We start from the raw sequence: 19224 nt of genomic DNA on the forward strand, positions 1-19224 counted from the left end.
TATGCTTTTTTTTTGGCTCAGAAGCTAACAGAAGCAAACCAGTAAATTCAAGCTGTAAGAGGTCAATAATTTTTTGTCTCTTTGGTCAATAATACTGCCTCCCCAAAGAAAAAAATGGTAACTTGTGTCAGAAGATATAGGTACTCCAAGTGCAAATAAACCAAGTAAAATTTAAGACAGTTCAGAAGCTTTATGAACTACAGTCATAGTGAAAGAACGTTTGGACAGCATTTCCTCCTCTGCTCCCCTGTTCTCTGTCAAGTGATTGCAGAGACCTGACTTATATACCGTTTCAGGAAAAAAAAAAAAAAAGAAAAAAAGAATAAAAAGTGAGGAAAAACAATCATTCCAACCTTAAGAAGGCCAGGTATCCATCCCCAGGAGGGATGGACTCCAGACAATGATATGTATTAACAAGGCCAGGTGCCCATGCCTGGAAGGGATGGACTCATTATATAGCTTGTTGACTGCCAGAATTTTATGAAAGAACCAAAGAGTGACAATACAGAAAGATGACTCTGTGTGGAACTTGTAGGAGGGGCAAACCCAGAATTAGATGTGAGGGTTTGAAACAGTCACAGACTTAGTTTTTATTGGAAAGAAATGTTCATTTAGCTAGAATAAAATTCTTAAGCAGACCCCTCAAATCTTAATAGTTTTACTACCTCACTTTGCGTTAGTTGATTTAAATATCAAGTGTCTGAAAGTACATGCAAATGAGTAGAAGTATTGTTTGAGCGTGCAAAGCTTTTATGATGTTGATTTTGTGAAGCACCTATTTTTTTTTTTTTAGGAGGATTGTATCTCTGGTATGTCTGTCTCCAGTGGTGTCCAATGAACTAGGTTTTTTGTTTGTTTTTCATTTAGCACTCTTGGTATGGTCTGTTTTTAAATAGAAGGGAAACCTCTACTACAACAGAAATGCTGCTCTGATGTTTTCTGAACAGTAAATGGATCAAAGTGCAAATTAGGTCTTCACTGTGTCAGGTGCAGTGGTATCACCCAAACAAAATTATCCCATAGCCTTAGGTATGACAGTCTGTTAAATGAATTTGTATGCACACAAGAAGTGTCTTTCTGAAACATGAAGATACCCAGGAGAGAGACTCTGGAAAGGTTTTACAGACATTTAGTAGTTCAAGACATTATTTGTTCAGTAACGAAAGAAAAAGGTTTAGAGAGCAATCAGATTTTCATGGACAAAAAAGCTAGGCTCTTGTCCTGAGGGGAGAAAAGATCATAGGCTATGATTTTTGTATGTGTCAGGAAGAAATGCAGAAAAAGGGTTTGATAACTGGTGAAGAAAGTGAAGAGAAAGAGCTGCTCATTCTATCTCATCTATTTTGTATGCTTTTATATTCCATTTTCTCCGAGTGTGATTCCTAGCTTTTTCTTGTTCTCTCTCTTAAACTCTTAAACTGGTTCATTCTTTCTTTCCTCTCTCCTTAGCACAAAAAAAAAAAAAAAAAAAAAGTTTGTTGTTGTCATATCACTGCTCAGTGCTTTTTCTGTCTCACTGAATCACCTGTACAACTCTCAGCATTGTACCACAACATTTCCAAAACTTTTCGCAAGTGCATCCCCATTTTGGTCACATCTGCGTTTACAAGACTGCTGTAGTTTCCCTGAAGTCCACTGCAAGCATTTCACTGGTTGTGTAGAAGCTACTGCAAACTGATTTCAAGCACAAATATCTATGCTCTGGAGGTACCTGCCACCACATAAAAATAAAGAACTTTTTCCCCAAGTAGTATGACCATTTCTTGAAATCCTCAAAAAGTTATGAATAAGAAATCTACCCTAAGAATGACCACCCTAGGAACCACGTTGTAGTGGTGTGGCCAAAAGCTGATCATGCACTGGGAAGAGTGCCTTGAGTTAAGTAAATGTTTATTGGGGAACTAAGTAAATGTTAAGTAAATGTTTATTGGGGAAGAATTATAGCAGTGCCAATACAAAGGGGAAGGTACTAGTCTCTAAGGCCTCTCTCAATTTCACTAGTTCTTCCACCTTAATACACTATTGTTTTTTTAATGAAAATGAAGGGATAAGCCAATGAAACTGTACTAGTTTTGAATGAGACAAGATAACCTCTATCTATTCATCTACAATGCTAGGATATGCATTTGGATAAAAATAGGGTCACTAACTTATTCATGCGAGTTATAAGTGTGAAAATACTCCCCTATCCCTAATCGGAACAATGCTTCTTCTCAAAAAAAAAAAAAAAAAAAAAAAGATCATAAATGTAACTGTAGAAACGTTTGCTTGCTTATTTATTTATGTTTTTATTTATTTTTCCCAGATTTTATTCTGCATGGGACTTGGTTTAAGCCAAATAGTTGAACTGAATCTCAGCTGGCCTGGGTTTGCTGTACACACCACTAAATTTTTTACATACAAACAAATGCTTTTTACATGTGGGAGGGTGATGGACTGGAACGTGTATTTTCACTTTTGACAGGGATTGGGATGATGTTTGTGGCATAATGCTTTGTTGGCTTTGCAAAAAACCTGAGTGTCGGCCTCTTAAATATCATGGAGTTTTCATAGAAAAGATTTTTATTAGGAAATGTCAAAGCAAATATCTAAGCATGGGATGGCTCAAGGCTGCCTGTCATACACACAGTATTGATGGATTCTTGGCTGTGTCTTTTGTTAAGTAAATGAGAATACTGGCTTCATGAATTGTGGCTACATATCTAAATGCAAGAGCTACCCACGCAAAACCTGTGTTGGAACTTTTCAAGCTGACATGGTCGATAGAAGTGAGAAGTTCTGATTCAAAATAAAGAATCAGGACATCTGTTTCGAGTTTCATGCTTTTGGGAGGATATGATGGAGGGGGAACATATTACTTTAATGTGACAAACACTGATCAAATTATTTCAAACTTTACTTTGATGATAAAGATGTAAAGTATAGATACTCAAACATTTGCACTTTTCTAGAAACACTGATAATAGATATCTCCTAACCCTTTCTTTTACACTGAGGTTAACATTCTCCAATATGATTCAGGCTTAGAACGTGGAGACCAGGAATAAGATGCAATAGATCTTTCCAGAAGTTTATATCAGGAAGAAATATTTACACAATTATATATAAAATTGACTTCTTGATGGTGATACAAAGAAAAAAAAATAGAGCTGAGTACCAGCATGAATGCTGATGCAACTGCTTAATTGTGCCTGAGTTTTTGAAGACAGAAGCATATTTGTTAAGCCTGCATTCTCTTTGACCAATATTTAGGTATATATATCAATAAATATCTTGATCTTATTAAACTTGGGAGTTAATTTTTAAAGAAGATACATTGAGAGAAACAAAGAAACACCAATTTTATGTATCAAAAGACAAATCATTGAATGAGGCACTGGAATAATTGAAAATAATGTTTTTGTTTTAGTATATTTAGAGTTAAAAAGTGAAAGCTTTCCTTCCTTTCTCTCTGTACGTAGTTTAAACTCTATGTAATTTGATAAATATCAGTTTCTAGCAAAAGCTATAGAAAAGTGGCATAATGAGTAATCTCACATTTTGTCTAGCATTTCATTTAACATCCAGGTAAATTTAATTAAATGCAAACAGTTCCGGCAGAAAAATAAGTTGTATGAATATCCCTAAGTTTGGAAATGTTTTGAGGGTTTATAATAAGTCTTGATTTTCCTCAAGTAAATTTTGTTACATGTTTTCTCTCTCCCTTTCTAATACGAGATTTGATTGGGGATTTTGCTCTGCCTTATGTGTGTACTTAAGCTAGAGATGATGCTGGCTGGGCACTGGAAACAAAGCTCACTTTTAAAAAGACTTTACTGTTTTGTTTTAGTTGCATTGTACAAAAAGTTCTGAAGGTGAGCTGAAAGTGTGTGTCTGTGTAGTTGCAAAGGATACACAAATACTGAGCTAGTTCAGACCTAGAATGATGACTTGCTAAACTGCTATAATTTGACTGTGTTTAATTTTTTGCCATTAGTGTAGAACTAACATCAGCTCTGATGGGTGTTGGTATCCTACACCTTATGAACTAAACTTGCACAAAATCATTTCATGAGCCCTAAAACATTTCTGTAGTAGAATGTACAGTGTTTTTACACATTGTTATGGATGTGCTGTCCTAACTCCCCAGATGTGAATTAGAGCTGGAATATGCCTAACAAATGCATGCAATTTAGCAATGGGTACTGAATGCAGTTCTATTTCCTTTGGCAGTGGTATGGTAGTTACTGAGCACGTGTTGGAATCGACTCTGTGTGGGGCAGAGCAATGAAAATTGTGGTAGCTTGTCTGATCTTTTCCTCTCCTGAGATTCCTCTGAAAGTATTAAAAAAAAAGCAAACTGTAATATCAGTTCAAAATGGTCCACTGATCTTGTCATCCAGTCTCTTATTGATGGAGCTTTTCTTGGGAAGAGTCATTGACAGGTCAGGAGATTTTAAATTGCCCCCTCAAATCTCCATTACATCTTTAGAAGAGCTTTCAATAATTTGGGTTTACTGTGGTAAAAATCCTCCAGCAGGTACCTGTCTGTCATGAAGAAACTTTGCACTAAAGTTGTACAGTTGTAATTTGTAAATATAAAGTAGGTAAGGAATTAAGAACACTTCAAACTGAAGCCTTTAAATAATAAATGTCAAAATTCGATTTCCAATATTAATAGTTTATGGAGAGCTTTGTGTTTTAAGATTACATTTATTTAGTTTTGGTCTGATGCATGACTTTTGCAACTCCCACACTTATGCAAATCTTATCCATGGGATGCAAAATACAGCTGTCATACATATGTTACCCATTGTTCCTGATCTACTTCTGTGTTAAATGCATTAGCTAAACAATAGGACAAGCTTCAGTATAATGATGTTAATCAAGTTATAATTTCAAAGTACAAAATGAAATGTGACATTGTACAATGGTGTTTGATTTGAAATATGTCCAAATTGGTATTGCATTATACTTTCTTAATTGTTAAAAAAAAAAAAAAAAAAAGGAGTTTAAATAGGCAGAAAGTCCCTTTTATAATGATAATGTCAAAAACAGATAAGTATTTTATCTATGGGAATATTAATGTAAAATGCTTTTACACAAAGCAAAATGAGCCCTCTGCAAAAGGCTGCTACTATGATGAGGAATCACTTATCATCTATTAAACTTCTCAAATCAAGAGTTAAATAGGATTTAAGTGAGGCACAGTTTTTCAGTGAACAGATTTTCATTCACTTAGTAAAATCTTTGGATTCTTTCACCTTCTCATAACAAAAACGAAGGGCATATGTGTTGCAAATAAAAGTCACATCATCACACTCAACAGCTAGTATCTGTCTGTTAGTAATTTCACGGGCAATAACTACATCTGCCTGGACTCAACGCTGAAGACAAAGTTTTGAGAAAGAAAGAACCTTCAGTGTCACCTTCAAGAAAATGTATTACATGATGTGGCACACTAAACCTTTAGACCTTGTTGAAGTTTCCCTTTCCCTAATGGCTAGAAAGGATTTTATTTTTACAGTTTGAAAAACAGTCTCCTTGCTTTTTGAGAAAATTGAGAGGAAGGAAGTAAAAAGTGGTATATATTAGCATAATAATATAGAATACTCCATCTGTGTTTGTTCATACCTGTTCCGTAAAGATTGCCTTGAAGAAAGATGCACGATGACTAAGCAGGACTTCCAGATTCAGGTAGCTCTTGTTCTATCACTTACAATTAATAAGGGTGAAAACCCATGATGACTATCAATGAGGTGTTGCCCACCATCCTAAAAGCTGACCTTTGCATTAATGCATTATTTCCTACTAAGACTACATTTTGTGTGTGTCCTAGAGAAAGAAAATAAGAAAGATTTTTCCTCTAAAATGTAACAATGAAATATAATGTATATATAATGTACAAATGTAATGTACAACATAATTATAACAAATCTTATAATTTAATTTTTGAAGACACTGAGAACTGAGGATGGTATTACCATTCAGAAAGCATACTTTTTTTTTTTTTCTTCCAAATTAGTATAAAATAAAGGTATTCTATCTGTACACACAAGCAAGATATATTAGTGGTTTTTTTTTTTTTTTTTTTTAATTCCAGTCATCCTATGTCAATTAATCATCTTTTACTAGAGAAATAAATACTTCTTAATTTTCAGGATTATACAGCATGTCAATTGGTTAGACTTTTAAGTGTCAGTTTATCTGGACTGTTAGTAGGCTCTCTACGAAGGAAGGATATGGTGATTGTTAATTTATGATTAGAACTATTACTTCATGATCAATATTTGTTCACTTGAAGCATAAACATTTTAAGATTCAACAGAAATCTAATTGCCATAAAGCTTGTGTGACCATGTACAAGAGCTGCGAAAGAATGTTTATTAAGAAGGACTGTGGCATTTTCTTTTAGAGAGAAACACTGCACATTGACTCAAGACCTGATTAGAAATTTCCTTTAGAATTCTAAAGTTTTTGACGTGTTTGAGCCTATAAAGTCCTAACTTTAGTGGGACCTCCAGAAGGATACCATAGGGGAAAAAAAATGGCATTTTAGGCTGGAAAGGTTTGACTTCAAAAAAAGAAGTGAAGCTATTAATTCTGCAAGCTTTCACCTTCACTGTTTGTGAGAAGCACAACATAGATAATAACTTCACAGATATACTTTAAATGGCAATTCATTCATAGAGAGTGTCTGAGATTCTTGAAGAAAATATAAAAATGCCTTATACTGCCTGATTTATTAATTTAAGTCATTTCTAAGTGCTGCACGAACCTTTCAGTGTGCTCCCTAAATCAAGTTACTTTATTCTATGAACACCAATAGAATTTGCAGTGCTATTTCAGACAGGAGTGGGATTTCCCAGCTGGCAGATGGTCCACTGCATCTGGAAACTCATGAGCAGAGCAATATGAAAAGAATCTTTCACACAGCTGAATGCTGTCATTTAAAGAGTCCTGCTTATCAACGTTAGATATCTAATATTCAAGTCTCTTGGATGTTGGGCTTTTGAAACACCTTAAAGGAATAAGCGAAGTACTAATTTTCATTGAAAAGAATGGCCTCTACTGATCTATGTGCCTCAGGCCAAATCTGATTCTTAGTTATACCTGCAGAATATTATTCAAGTCAATGGGATAATAAGGACATAGATGAGAAACCAGCTGGATAATGTTTTAAGTAACTGAAGGTCAAGTGAAATGTACTTTAAAAAGAATTTAAAACCGAACAGCCTTTTCTTTGACTAAAGTGTATCTTTTCTTTCACTTTTTGATCACTTTTTTTTTTTCATAAACAAACAGTTTTGTCTTTGTTAAGTAAGCAGAAAAGTTATTCTTGGTGGACAAAAATGCAGTGGCTGGAATTTTAATTGAAAATAATGTAAGTGATTTCATTCTACTTAACACAAGTAAATTTGCTTATGGAATTTCAGAGGGGATTGAACAAATACAGAAGTTAGTCAGAGAAAATTAATATGATAAAAGGAATAGTCAAACAAAGGACAAGTCAAATTATTGTCTCACTCTTGCCCTGAATAGATATTAGGAACTTAGACTTGATTAATAAGACATGAATGCTGTGTGGTGTTAGCTTGGGTCCTGCAGATATTTCTCACTTTCTGTTTTGTCAGTAACTTTATTTCATGTAACTTTATTTTCAGGTGACAAGACATTGTGTTGGAAAATTCCCAACAAGCTCTAGATGCATACTTATTCTGAGATCAGATGTCTTATCTCTAATGAACTGTTGCAAAACCTTGCCACTTCAGGAAGCTGCCACTATATTCTGGAGGTTAAATAAGGAAATGGAATCAGCAGAAAGATAATCTCGGGTCTTAATCCTTCTGACTTCCCATATAACTTTATAACAGATGATTTTTTTTTTGAGGGAAAGGAGGTGGAAAGGAAGCACTCTTCATACAGCCCTAAACCTGGACAAATTATCATCTGTTTATCATGAAAATGTAATTTTTAACATTTTATCTTTGTTTACACAATGTTATGTCACATAGACATATTACAAATTAAATGAGGAATACTTGTATGGTTTTGGAAAACTAGCACTCTTCACCAAAATAAATACAGTACCTTCCACATCTAGAGTACTGAACTTGGCAGATTGGTCCCTTGATAGTTCAGAAAATAGTGATAGTCCTTTAAATAAGCTACTTTGTTCTATTAGAACATTTGTGATTCTTATGGTATCCCTCACCTATTGCAGTGCTGTGTAGCATAGTGCATGCACCCTATAAACATATATAAGTAAAAGGAGGCATGGTGGTAGAAAGGAATTGTATTGCTGTGCTTTGTCTTAGTCTCCAGCTTATCCATGTACTCCATGCACTTTGCTCATAACACATCATGTTTTTGTCATTGTTGCTGTTTTGTGGTTTTTGTTTGTTCTTTGTTGTTGTTAAGTTTTGGGTGTGTTTTGTTGTTGTTGTTTTTGTGTGTTTTTTTTTTTTTTTTAAGTTTCAGGAGCTATAGATGAAATTACTTACTAAATTACCCTTTTTTCTTGGATAGATCTGATTCACAAAAATTAAACCACATCCAGCTAAGAGATCTAGCCAATCAGCATATTCCAGTATTTCTGCCACATGGAATATGAACTTGTGTCCCTATTCCACCAGAAAATTGAAAATCGCAAGAAAAGCTGCTTTCTAAAATACATATATCCATAAACAGTTTTCTGGTTTAGATGAAATATTGCTTTTCAGCCCCTCCATAAGAAAAAAAGATGTTTTTAATTGAGAATTTTTCTAAGTTAGTTTCTAAAGGGTAGGTAACATTATACTAATAATAATGTATTATATTTTTTTTGGTTGAGACGGTGATTTATTAATTTCAGTGTTAAACTCCTGTGCTATCCCTACTGAGCAGGAAATTTTCTCAGCTTTATGACACTTTATCAGCAGCTAGGATTTGCACTTGGAGCTCCCTGGTGAATGCTCTATTTGTCTAGCGGGCTGTAGGACTGGACTACTTCAAAGGCCATTCATTGGTAAGAGGAATTTTTTAAAAAATGAAGTGTGTGTTTTAAGTCCCTGCTGTTGAACCGTAACCAGTTGTAAGTACAGCTAACCAAAAAAAAAAGTGAAACTTTCTGTTTTAAGTAAATGCATTGGTGGTTTTCTGAGGGTATGTGCATCAAGGAAAATTGAGCTTTTATCTTCTGCTGGTGGGAGTTGTACCTGTCTCAGGAAAAGCGTTCGTTAATTTTCCAAATACCAGAGTTCTAGTTTTGTATGTAAAGTCCTGATTAGTTTCTTAAAAAGAATTCTGTCTCTTATGTTTCACAATCTGTGTTCAATTTCTCAATAGTTTTATTCTTCTATCAATATTTGGAATGGAATCTCACTCAACATCTTCCATGTCATGAATAAGCAGAACTGCTGTTGTTGATACACACATCCCTCTTCCCCTACCCTTTATCTCTTTTCCTTGTCTACCTATGTATCACATACAATAGTTCTAGGATACCTTCTCAAAGACTAAAAAGTTTAAAATTAAAAGAAAAACATTAAAAGACATGGAAAAATCAGACAGTAGACTATGAAATCGTGAAGAGCAATGAGATCATCTACTTCAGTTCTTATTCGAGACACCACGTCAGGCAAACTGATACAAACACCCAGTCCTATGTTTTCTAATTTTACACACACACACACACACACACACACACAGGAAAAAAAAAAAAAAAAAAAAGCTATGATCTCTGGAAAGCCAGGGTTCTAGAGAGTACTTCTCATGCCATCCATACAGGACAAAACACTTTATGGAATATGAGGCCTTGTTCAGAGTGTCAAAGTATTCTTGGCTTTTTTTTTTTTTTTTTTGACAAGATAAACTCAGTCTAGTAGTTTGTGCTGTTGTAGCAGGAAGAACTGCAACCTGTGTTTGAGGTTTGCTGGATCTGTGCTCAACCATAATCTAGAATAGACTAATGTAGATAAAAGAGTGCTCATAGTGTCATTGTAGCAGTATGAAGAGATCCTTTGCTCTTCTGTATGAAGAGCAAGAAAGTTAGCTTCTGTAGTGACTTAGGTTCTCAGAGGTCCTTTTCATTCAAATAATTTGGACTGGAAAAATAAATCACACAAGTGGGGCATTTAAAGCTCCCAAATTTAATTGTAAGATGGAGAGAGGGAATTGGGATGAGGTCCAGCAAAGCATGACTAAGGAAACAAGGAGTAAGGTCATTAAGGTCTGAAAGGATCAAAGTATTAAAAGTCTTTTGCATGAGATATGTAGTCTTGTAATTGAAGTAATGTTTAACATTGAGAAAATATATTCTGATTCAATCAAGTGATAAAACTCACTGTTATATTCTGAAACTTCTGGACCCTGCACAATTGCTTTATCAACAGAGGTTTCAAACACAACAGTGCACTAGTTCCATCTCCCATATATGAGTAAGGATGTGCAAACCTTTGTATAATTGAACTACAGAAATGGAACAGTGGCTTAAACAAATTAACAGAAAAATCTGCTAGAGAAGATATATCTCTACTAATTTCAGCTAGCTCAGTCAGAAGAATTTGTCTCTGTGTTTTCCTTACTATGTTCCTAAATTGAAACTCAAAATTCTCGTTAGGAGAAGGAAGTAGAGACACAACAGCAGAAATTATTCCAGTTATGTTGTGTTGCTCACTCTATAAAAAGTAACACAGTGGAGCTAGGCAAAATTCAAGCTTTCTCAAATTTTAGGGGGAAAAGATATAGGGTGAGCATAAAAGTAGAGGAAATTAGCTTGAAAGGTAGCTGGATAGATAATGGTGTTATTGAGCACTATAGTGACATGACCCTTGTTACTCTGCCTCTATATTTTCTTGACAGTCAGCCCAGTTTATTAGAGAACAGTGTAAAGTATACTGCTGAAAGTGAATAAGACAATTTAGGAATTCACAGCCATTGCTAGCCTTAATGCATTTTGCCTTGGTAAAAAGGCTGAAAATATAGTGTGGAGATATGCAATGTGATAAACCGTTCTATGCTAAATATGTTTTACAAGGCAGCCACATAAAGCCAGCACTTGATGCAATACTTTGAGTAAACACTATTATTACTCCCTGTTATGCTCAATTTTGTGTATTCAAGCAGCCCAGGGACCTCATGGTCTAAATTGGAGGGTAGGTGAGTTGAAGGGAACAGGCAAAAGGAATTATTGTCTTTCCTCTATAGATAGGGAATTTTGGCAGGCTGAAAGTATGTGCTTTGGTGCCAAAACATAAAATAAAATCAGATTACCATGTCAGTTCTCTAAAATAATGCCCACTTTTACTTCCAGTGAAACATCATCTTTGAATCACATGGCTATTATTAGATGGTGCCACTGTCAGTATTTGTGTGACAGGCACTGAATGCTTGATGAAGTTATGGGTACCCTGGTTCCTAAGGCTGCTTTCACTATGTATAAATTCAGTCCAGGTATTTCTTCAATCTGAAACAGATTAAGTTTTTCTTTTGGACATGTTTGCCTCTATATTTACTAAAAATCCACATCCCCAGCGTATTCCAAAATGCTTGTAGAATGAGCAAAAGCCTATTCTATCACAGACTTTTACTAGGGAAACCATTCCCAGAGTGGGCTGGTGAACAGATTCAGTATGGAAACAAGAAGGGTACATAGTTTGCACAGACTGGAATACACCACTGTAATATATCACTTCAGAGAGCATCCTGACTTATTTGGTTGGTCACATTTCTGGGTTTATTCATGTGGATTTCCTACCCACTAAGTCAGCAAGATTGCATGAAGAGAACTTACACAGAGAGAAGGTAATATAGACACCCTAGATGACATTGACTGAATTGTGAATGGATTATTTCATTTCAATATTGTGAAGAATATTTGATAAAAGGTACAGAGAAGAGGAGAAAGAGGGTACATAATATTTTGTGGTATTTTTTTTAACGAAGAATCTATTATTTGTTTTGTTGAAACAGGAAAACAAATATAAAACATAGCTACATTGTTTTCTGTTCACTCTTTTAATCTAGTATCAGAGCTAAATCTCAGAGAGACTATTTCACAGAAGAACCAAGGATGTTACAGAGAGACAATGACAAAGTTGAACAAGCAGCCTTTTTATAATTTGGACAGCAGATAGGACTGTTGACTGCAGTAAAGGAATAGAACTCCCTGGGGCCTTCAGAAGGAAATGTGGTGAAGTGAGCAAGCTAGGAAAGGGGTATTTGCAGCAGAGAAATAATTACTACATAGCTATTAAAGGTTACAGTGAAGGCCATGGGATAAACACTGCCATCTTCAGCACAGGGCTCGATGGCTACAAGTCATGGTGAGAATTGCATCTGGCTAGGGTTTATTGTATGAGCACTCTTAGGTGGAGAAAAAATACAGAGAGATTTTTCTCTTGATAAGACTGCATTATAATGAATTGACCTACATGTCAGTAAGGTGGGTGAGCTCTACCTGAGTCATAGAACTTCACATCCAAAAGAGTTAAGAAGGAAAAAGATAATACTATAAAAAATAGTATTAATCCATCATTAATTTTCAGAGGCATTATGAACTTGTGTTCCCTGTGAATGGGGTGTTGTGCATTTCTCACCAGTGCTGTCCAATAGGTGGATGCTGACACGCTGCAGTACTGCTTATTATTTTGTTTTCTACAGCTTAAAAGCCAGCGAATAAATTTGTTGCTTGAGGAAATTTAAGTGAGTGAATATTGTTACTGAAGATGACCATCAGGTTGTCAAACTGAGATACCTACAAAATGAGCATGTAAAGAGAGTAAACTTCGTGAACTAAGAACAGAAGTGCTTTCATAAGCAGAAAATATTTTTCAGTGAATTACATATTTGGTTTCACTACTTCTGATGGTCAGTGAATATGTAATAGACACTTCAGTAGCAATTACTATTCCAACAGGGTACAGTTCATCAACTTTAGGTAAATTTCCTCTTGCTGAAAGTGAAGTCATCTAGGGGTATAATTAACAAGAACTGGGGCAAATTTTATTATACCTCTGTGTGGGATTGGATATATTTAGTACATTATCGGAGAAGATCGGAAGCTAAGGTTCAAATTCTCCAAGGCAGAAGGGGAAATTAAAAGTAATCTTCCCCAGAGAGACATTTTCTCTTTGAACTTTGCCTTCTATTTTGTTACATTTTCTGGAACTTAAAGAATTAAGTTCAAATATGATCTGTTTTAGTACATTTTAACTAGTATATTATACATCACAATAAAACTTCTTCTTCTTGAAAGTTTGTGGCTGGATTAAGGGGAGAGGAGAAACAGATTGCTGAAAAGAAAAAGAAATGAAAGTATGCCATTTTCAGTGTAAAAATAAGACACCATCATTCTTGAGCCATCCTGCAGTTTTGAAGTACTTGAATTGAAGTACTCAGGTTTAAATACGTGATGGAATCTTGACTTTTTACATTTTCTGAAAGAAGTACTTATTTCTAGTTTAGTTGGTTCACAGCACCCCAACTTTCTTATTTCTTCGTCTTTTTTTTTTTTTTAATAAATATTCAATAGTTACATGTTCCATATATTTTATTTGAATATTTAGAGAGGGGATAAATTATGCAATCTTGCTCTGCCCAGTGTTGTGATTATGCTTATGGTTTGCTATAGTGGAATATATAATAAGTGGATGAAGCAGAGGTTAAAAAAAAAAAAAAAAAAAGACTGTGGGAGCAAGTGAAGGAAAAGGAAAAAAAAAAGAGGGAATTGTTCTTTATCTTTTCACTGAAATAACTTAGGCTGCGAGATCACTTATTGCAACATTAATTGCAATCAAATTTCTAGAATGAAGGTGACATCTTTAAAACACTGAAAGGCTCCAGGAGTCTATTTCAGGTGCCAGTGACTGATCTTATTTACATTTTCAAAAACAAGAGTTTCAATTGACTGAGTTATTAAATTGAAACACCCAGAGCAAACACTTTACTGAGGACAGATCCACGTACTCTTTCTACTTCCAAGAACACAGGCTGTATTTTTTAAAACCAAACAGAAAGGAAAATATTTGTTACCAGGAAAATTTCAGGAGACAGAAGAGAGATTGAACTACTGAGCTTATATGTGTATGAAAAACAAACATTAAAGTAAAAGTTGCTCTCAAACTCTGAATCATCTCTGGAAGAAATCAAACATAAGCAGTGTCAGAGTGGGTTGCCACTGATTTAATGGAATTCCAGATACTGTGAATTTGTTGTTACAAGTCTAGGTAGGTCAATGGTGCTGAAATATTTGTGGATGAATAAGCTAGATAAATGTGCATACCCATCTTGGGACTGGTAAATAGACGTTCTCATGCACTTACCAGAAAACTGTGCTGCTTTTTCTCTTTGAGAAATCTCTATGAATGGACCAACATTTTCTTGAATTGTGTAATTTTGACTCACCAGAGGGCTGTGCGGCTATCCAGAGGGACCCTGACAGGTTTGAGAAATGAGCTGACAAGATCTTTATGAAGTTCAACATGGAGAAGTGCAGAATTGTGCACATGGGAACGAGCAACTCCAGATACCAGTACATGCTGGAGACCACCCAGATGGAAAGCAGCTTTGCAGAAAGGGATCTGGTGATCCTTATGGACAAAAAGTTGAACACAAATCAGCAATGTGCCCTTGCCAGTAAGAAGGTTAGTGGTATTCTTGGCTGCATTAGGCAAAGTATCACCAGTAGGTCAAGAGTGGTGATCCTTCCCCTCTACTCCTCATTGGTAAAGCCTCACCTGGAGTGCCGTGTCCAGTTCTGGACCTCCTAGTACAAAAGAGACTTGGACATACTGGAAAAAGTCCAATGGAGGACTACCAAGATGATGAAGGGACTGGAACATCTCTCCTGTGAGGAAAGACAGACAGTTGGGACTCTCTTTGTTCAGAATGGAGAAGAGAAGGCTGATGGGGGATCTCATCAACATATGTACATAACTGAAGAGAGGGTGAAAAGATGATGGAGCCAGTCTCTTTTCAGTGGTGCCCAGTGCCAGGACAAGAGGCAATGGGCATAAACTGGAACATGAGGGGTTCTGTCTAAACACCAGGAAGCATTTCTTTACTGTGTGCATGATGGAGAACTGACACAGGTTGCACAGAGAGGCTGTGAAATCTCCTCCTTGGAGGTCTTCAAAAACCATCCAGAAATGGTCCTGGACAACCTGCTGTAGGTGGCTCTGCTTAACAGGGGGTTGGACCAGATGACCTCCAGAGGTACCTTTCAGCCTCAACCATTCTCTGATTCTGTAATGAGCACTGAATACTGGATGACCTCTGTAAAAATGTTCTCTGGCTTGTTTGACTGCTATTCTTTATTAGGTACTAAGTATTTAAATCTCCAGCTGTTTTAATACAGCATTTAGGACAGGTAGGTTTCCTGATTAAGTGAGATAAATAGTGCAATCTAGACAACCCCTGTCTTAGAGGTGGTGTACATGAATCATTATGTGTTTGCATATATATCTGTGAAGAAAACTAGCACAAATCTTATGCATTGTTTAAATTCAAATCGTAAAAGAAAAACACACAAATGACTTATAGGTGTCAAACTGTCCCGGTACAGAACTGGCTGTCCTGTACCGTGCAATGCTGGACTGGTTATTTGTGCCTATATTTGTTAAAATAATCACCCAAACCAAAGAGATCACAAATTAAGAATTCATTCAAATAATGTCCTCCCTCTCAGGATTTCAGCTTTATTTCTAACACTGACTGTTCAGCAGAGGTCTGCTGTATGACAAGTTAATCGTGTCATCCTCAGCTAACAATAGTCTGATGTCCTAATGGCAAAAGATATCACTGTACCCAGTACATACTTCAGTACATTTACTATGTGAGTAATCTTTTTTCAAGTCATCATTATGTTGAGTTGCAGAGGTAGTCAAAACAGTAAAAATTGTTTTTGTAACTTGCAGTCAAATAAATAAGCAGTACTCAAGGTTGCAGGATGAAATCCTAAATTATGATATCCCCAGCTTTCTTCTGGGAAGAAATCATAGCATTGTCAAGAAACTTGCCTAAAGAGACAAGACTTGATAGCTTCCTGCCTGCTGACAGCACACAACGATGTATGAACTGCAGTGCTTGTAGGGGCAACCTCACTCACGCTATTTTCCAGTTTGGCCTTTCCATTGTCATTTAACACTGTTGTTTAATTCCATATTTCTTGAGGTGTGAGGTAAAATTTATTGTTCCTCATTACCACATGCTGTTCTTTCCTTCCCCCCCTAGAGTTATGAAAAATTACCTTTTGGGGCTGCAAATAAACATCTGTAACTAAATTTCTGGACCTAGACACCCTCAATGTTAAGGTCACAAACCTTTCCAATTTTAGTCTCTTGTAACCTCCACACAGGTATTTCACAGCTTTCAACTTATCAGGCACCAAGTAACATACCATGTATGCCATGGGTTGCCTGACAGCTAGTGAGCACTCAAGTTTAATTACCATTGGCTTGGATTTCCCCTGCTCCTTATCTCCTTTAAAAATCCAATTTAGCTACAGCAGTCATTCTGAAATGAGTATGCCTACTGCTGAGCTAAAAAGACTAGGTAGATTGAAAAACAAACAAAAAAAATCAAACAAAAAACGAACCCCAACAAAAAAAAAAAAAACAAAAACAAAAACACAGAATCAAAACACCATAAGGTTTGCCTGTAGATATCACAGTCCTGAAGTAATTTTAAATACTGAGGCCTTAAAACCTTAAAGATCCTCAAGTCTGGGCTAAAAAAATAAAAGTATACGTGTTTTCATTTGAACACAAGCTGCTGCTTCATCTTTGATTTATCTTTGAAACAGATGTGTTTTGAGTTGAAGTTAAACTTCAAAGGAGAAAGTAAATGCTCAATAGAAAATATTTTTCTTATTCAGGGTAGAGCCTGAAAGTGTAAATTTTGCTCTGAAAAGATAAAATTGTATTCTAAATGTTCCATTTAGAAGCTTAGAAATGGTTCAGAATTTTAACTTTGAAAAGTACAGAAAATACAGTACAGTTGTGAGCCTCACCAGCATTTCATCAACTGGCCAAGTCCACAGTATGAGGCCAGAACATATAATATCTACCTGGTGTGATAATTAACATATCTTTGTACTTGAAATGCTTAATATCCTCTCTGTAAAGTTGTTCAACCAGTTTTACTTCCTTTCCCCTACAAAGAGCCCAGAAATAGTCTGGAACTTCTCTCTTGTTCTTCAACTCAAACTCTTAACATCCATGCTCAAATCTCTGATGTTTTCGCATTTGCATCTAATCACTATCCTGATACACATCCAGATAGTTGGCTACCATGCTAAAGTTTCATATCTTCAGTTAAGCTCTAGTTTAGCTCCTACAGTTTTCACCTCCTCCTCAGCATGTGCAAAACATTTCCTCTCACCTTTCAGCTTTGCCCAACTGCTTTCTGCCTGCAGCTCTGCTTGTGATCCTTTCTGCTGCTTCATTCTCTACTTGTGCAATTTGCAAGTCTCTCTTGTTTTCCCTTCCCTTATGCTTCCTCAGCTTCCCAGCCAATTTCTCCTATGCTCAGCCTTGCATCAGGACCTCCTATTTTGCTCTGTTCTGTCAAATGACTTTCCAGTCTTTCTACTGATGGAAAACATACTTACCCAGAAGCTGGTTTTACCAGTAATCGAGTGTATTATTATATATGCGAAGGAAATCTGCCTTCTTCCTAAATTATGTTTTCCAGACACATATCCTGTTGCCTATTAATAAGAGCAATATCTTGTGTGAGCAATGAGCAGGGTCAGGGCAATGGATGGCAATGCTCAGTTCCATTTTAACTCTCTAAAGCTGTTAGCTATGTGTTATGATCCAGCTGCATGATCATACACACTGTTGGAAAAAGAGAATGATTTTTTTTCTGTGTGAAAAATCAACAAGAAGAGATTTATAACCATGTCCTTAGTAATATCAACTTCCTAATCCCTTTGGGGATAGAGAAATATTATTTCTATGTAATATTTGGAGGGACGGATCTTGAGTTATTCAAGGTCAAGATGGAGCATGTATTAAGGAAGTGATTGTATGTTTTATCTTTAACTTCACATTGTATTTTTAGTACATTTCCTCCTTTTGTATCATCACTGTGAAGACAACAGTGGTAGTGATAAAGAAGATAAAAAACTATCAGGCATTGAGGTTTAACCACTCTGTCATTTAGGACTGCTCTCAAGGGCTTTGTATAAATGAGTTCTGAAGTGAATTTGACCACCTTTCTTTTAGTCTGTATGAAAGAGTGGTTTATACTAAAGCAGGAATAGGAAGATTTTAGCTATAGTTATATGCATAAAACTATCTATTACTATAATCATTTGTAGCCTGCATATTATAAATATAAAACTATACAAACCTAAATAATGCTGCATACTGTTATTGTTTATTGTATGTATAAATATGTTATTAATCTCCACCATTTAAATAGCTCACCTATTTAATAATATAGCTGTAAATACTGAAAATAAATTGGATTGCTATTTTATATAAAGCTACACATTTTTGTCTTAATTATGAATAAACTAACCTGGGCTAAAATAGCTGTCAGAAAATAAATGAGTTTACTATAAGCTATATGTCTAATTTGAGTTTACAGCATACTAAATGATCATGGAATTCTTTTGCCGCCTATCAATCACATCTGCTGTGTGAGCCCCCCCCCCCAATTTATTTCATGCAAAAGAAAACAACAACAACAACAACAACAAAAACAACCAACAAACTCTTCCCCCAAACAAACAAACAAAAAAACACAAAACACTAACTTCTAGATAACTCAGAACATCTGTTTTTCTGTTGCTGGTTTCATCATCCCTCCTGTTTCTGCTTCCCATGTCTGACTGGCTCCTCATTTCTAAAGGTTCTAGGAGTAGCTTGAGTAGCATGAAAGATTGCACTTGCAGGATAAAGACTTTTAGAGAATTATTATTATTATTATCTCTCATTATTCTAATAAGATTTCTGAGCTTTCTGCATCTTCATAACTGCTTCCCATTACTGTTATGCACAATGATCTTAGGAGCAAGGAAACAGTGCAATGTACCAAGACACAAAATTGTGTGTATTTATTTCGTAATTAGTGTACAGTAATTGTAGTAGGCGGCAACACTGACAAAGTTGAGATGTTCTCTTTTTTCCCCTTCTTCAACTCTTGCTTTTGTTCCATTAGCATGAATCTCCAGACTGCAGTGTCAGTGGCAGGGAGGAGAAGCCTATTACTTAGCTATCTGTGGGAAGCCCTCACAAGGCTGAAGGCTGGTTCTGC

The 19224-nt window shown here is 35.7% G+C and overlaps 1 protein-coding gene across 2 annotated transcripts in view; it reads right to left on the bottom strand.

Moving 5' to 3' along the window:
• The window catches only part of LOC310893718 (uncharacterized protein), a 59716-nt gene extending 41100 nt beyond the window's left edge, over positions 1 to 18616 (bottom strand). The window contains exons 1-3 of one of the 2 annotated variants that reach the window (XM_083823054.1): positions 17341 to 18616; positions 14697 to 14806; positions 12660 to 14549 (exon numbers count right to left, since the gene is read on the bottom strand). In XM_083823054.1, coding sequence (XP_083679180.1) covers positions 14361 to 14549; positions 14697 to 14806; positions 17341 to 17404 — 363 coding nt within the window. In that variant the 5' untranslated portion in view covers positions 17405 to 18616 and the 3' untranslated portion in view covers positions 12660 to 14360. Of the gene's footprint in view, positions 1 to 12659; positions 14550 to 14696; positions 14807 to 17340 lie in introns of those variants that run through there. The other variant, XM_083823055.1, reaches the window with a different exon arrangement.
• Positions 18617 to 19224: the final 608 nt, after the last annotated feature.

The sequence above is a fragment of the Anser anser genome (assembly GCF_964211835.1).
Source record: "Anser anser genome assembly, chromosome: 2".
Taxonomy (NCBI): Eukaryota; Metazoa; Chordata; class Aves; order Anseriformes; family Anatidae; genus Anser; species Anser anser.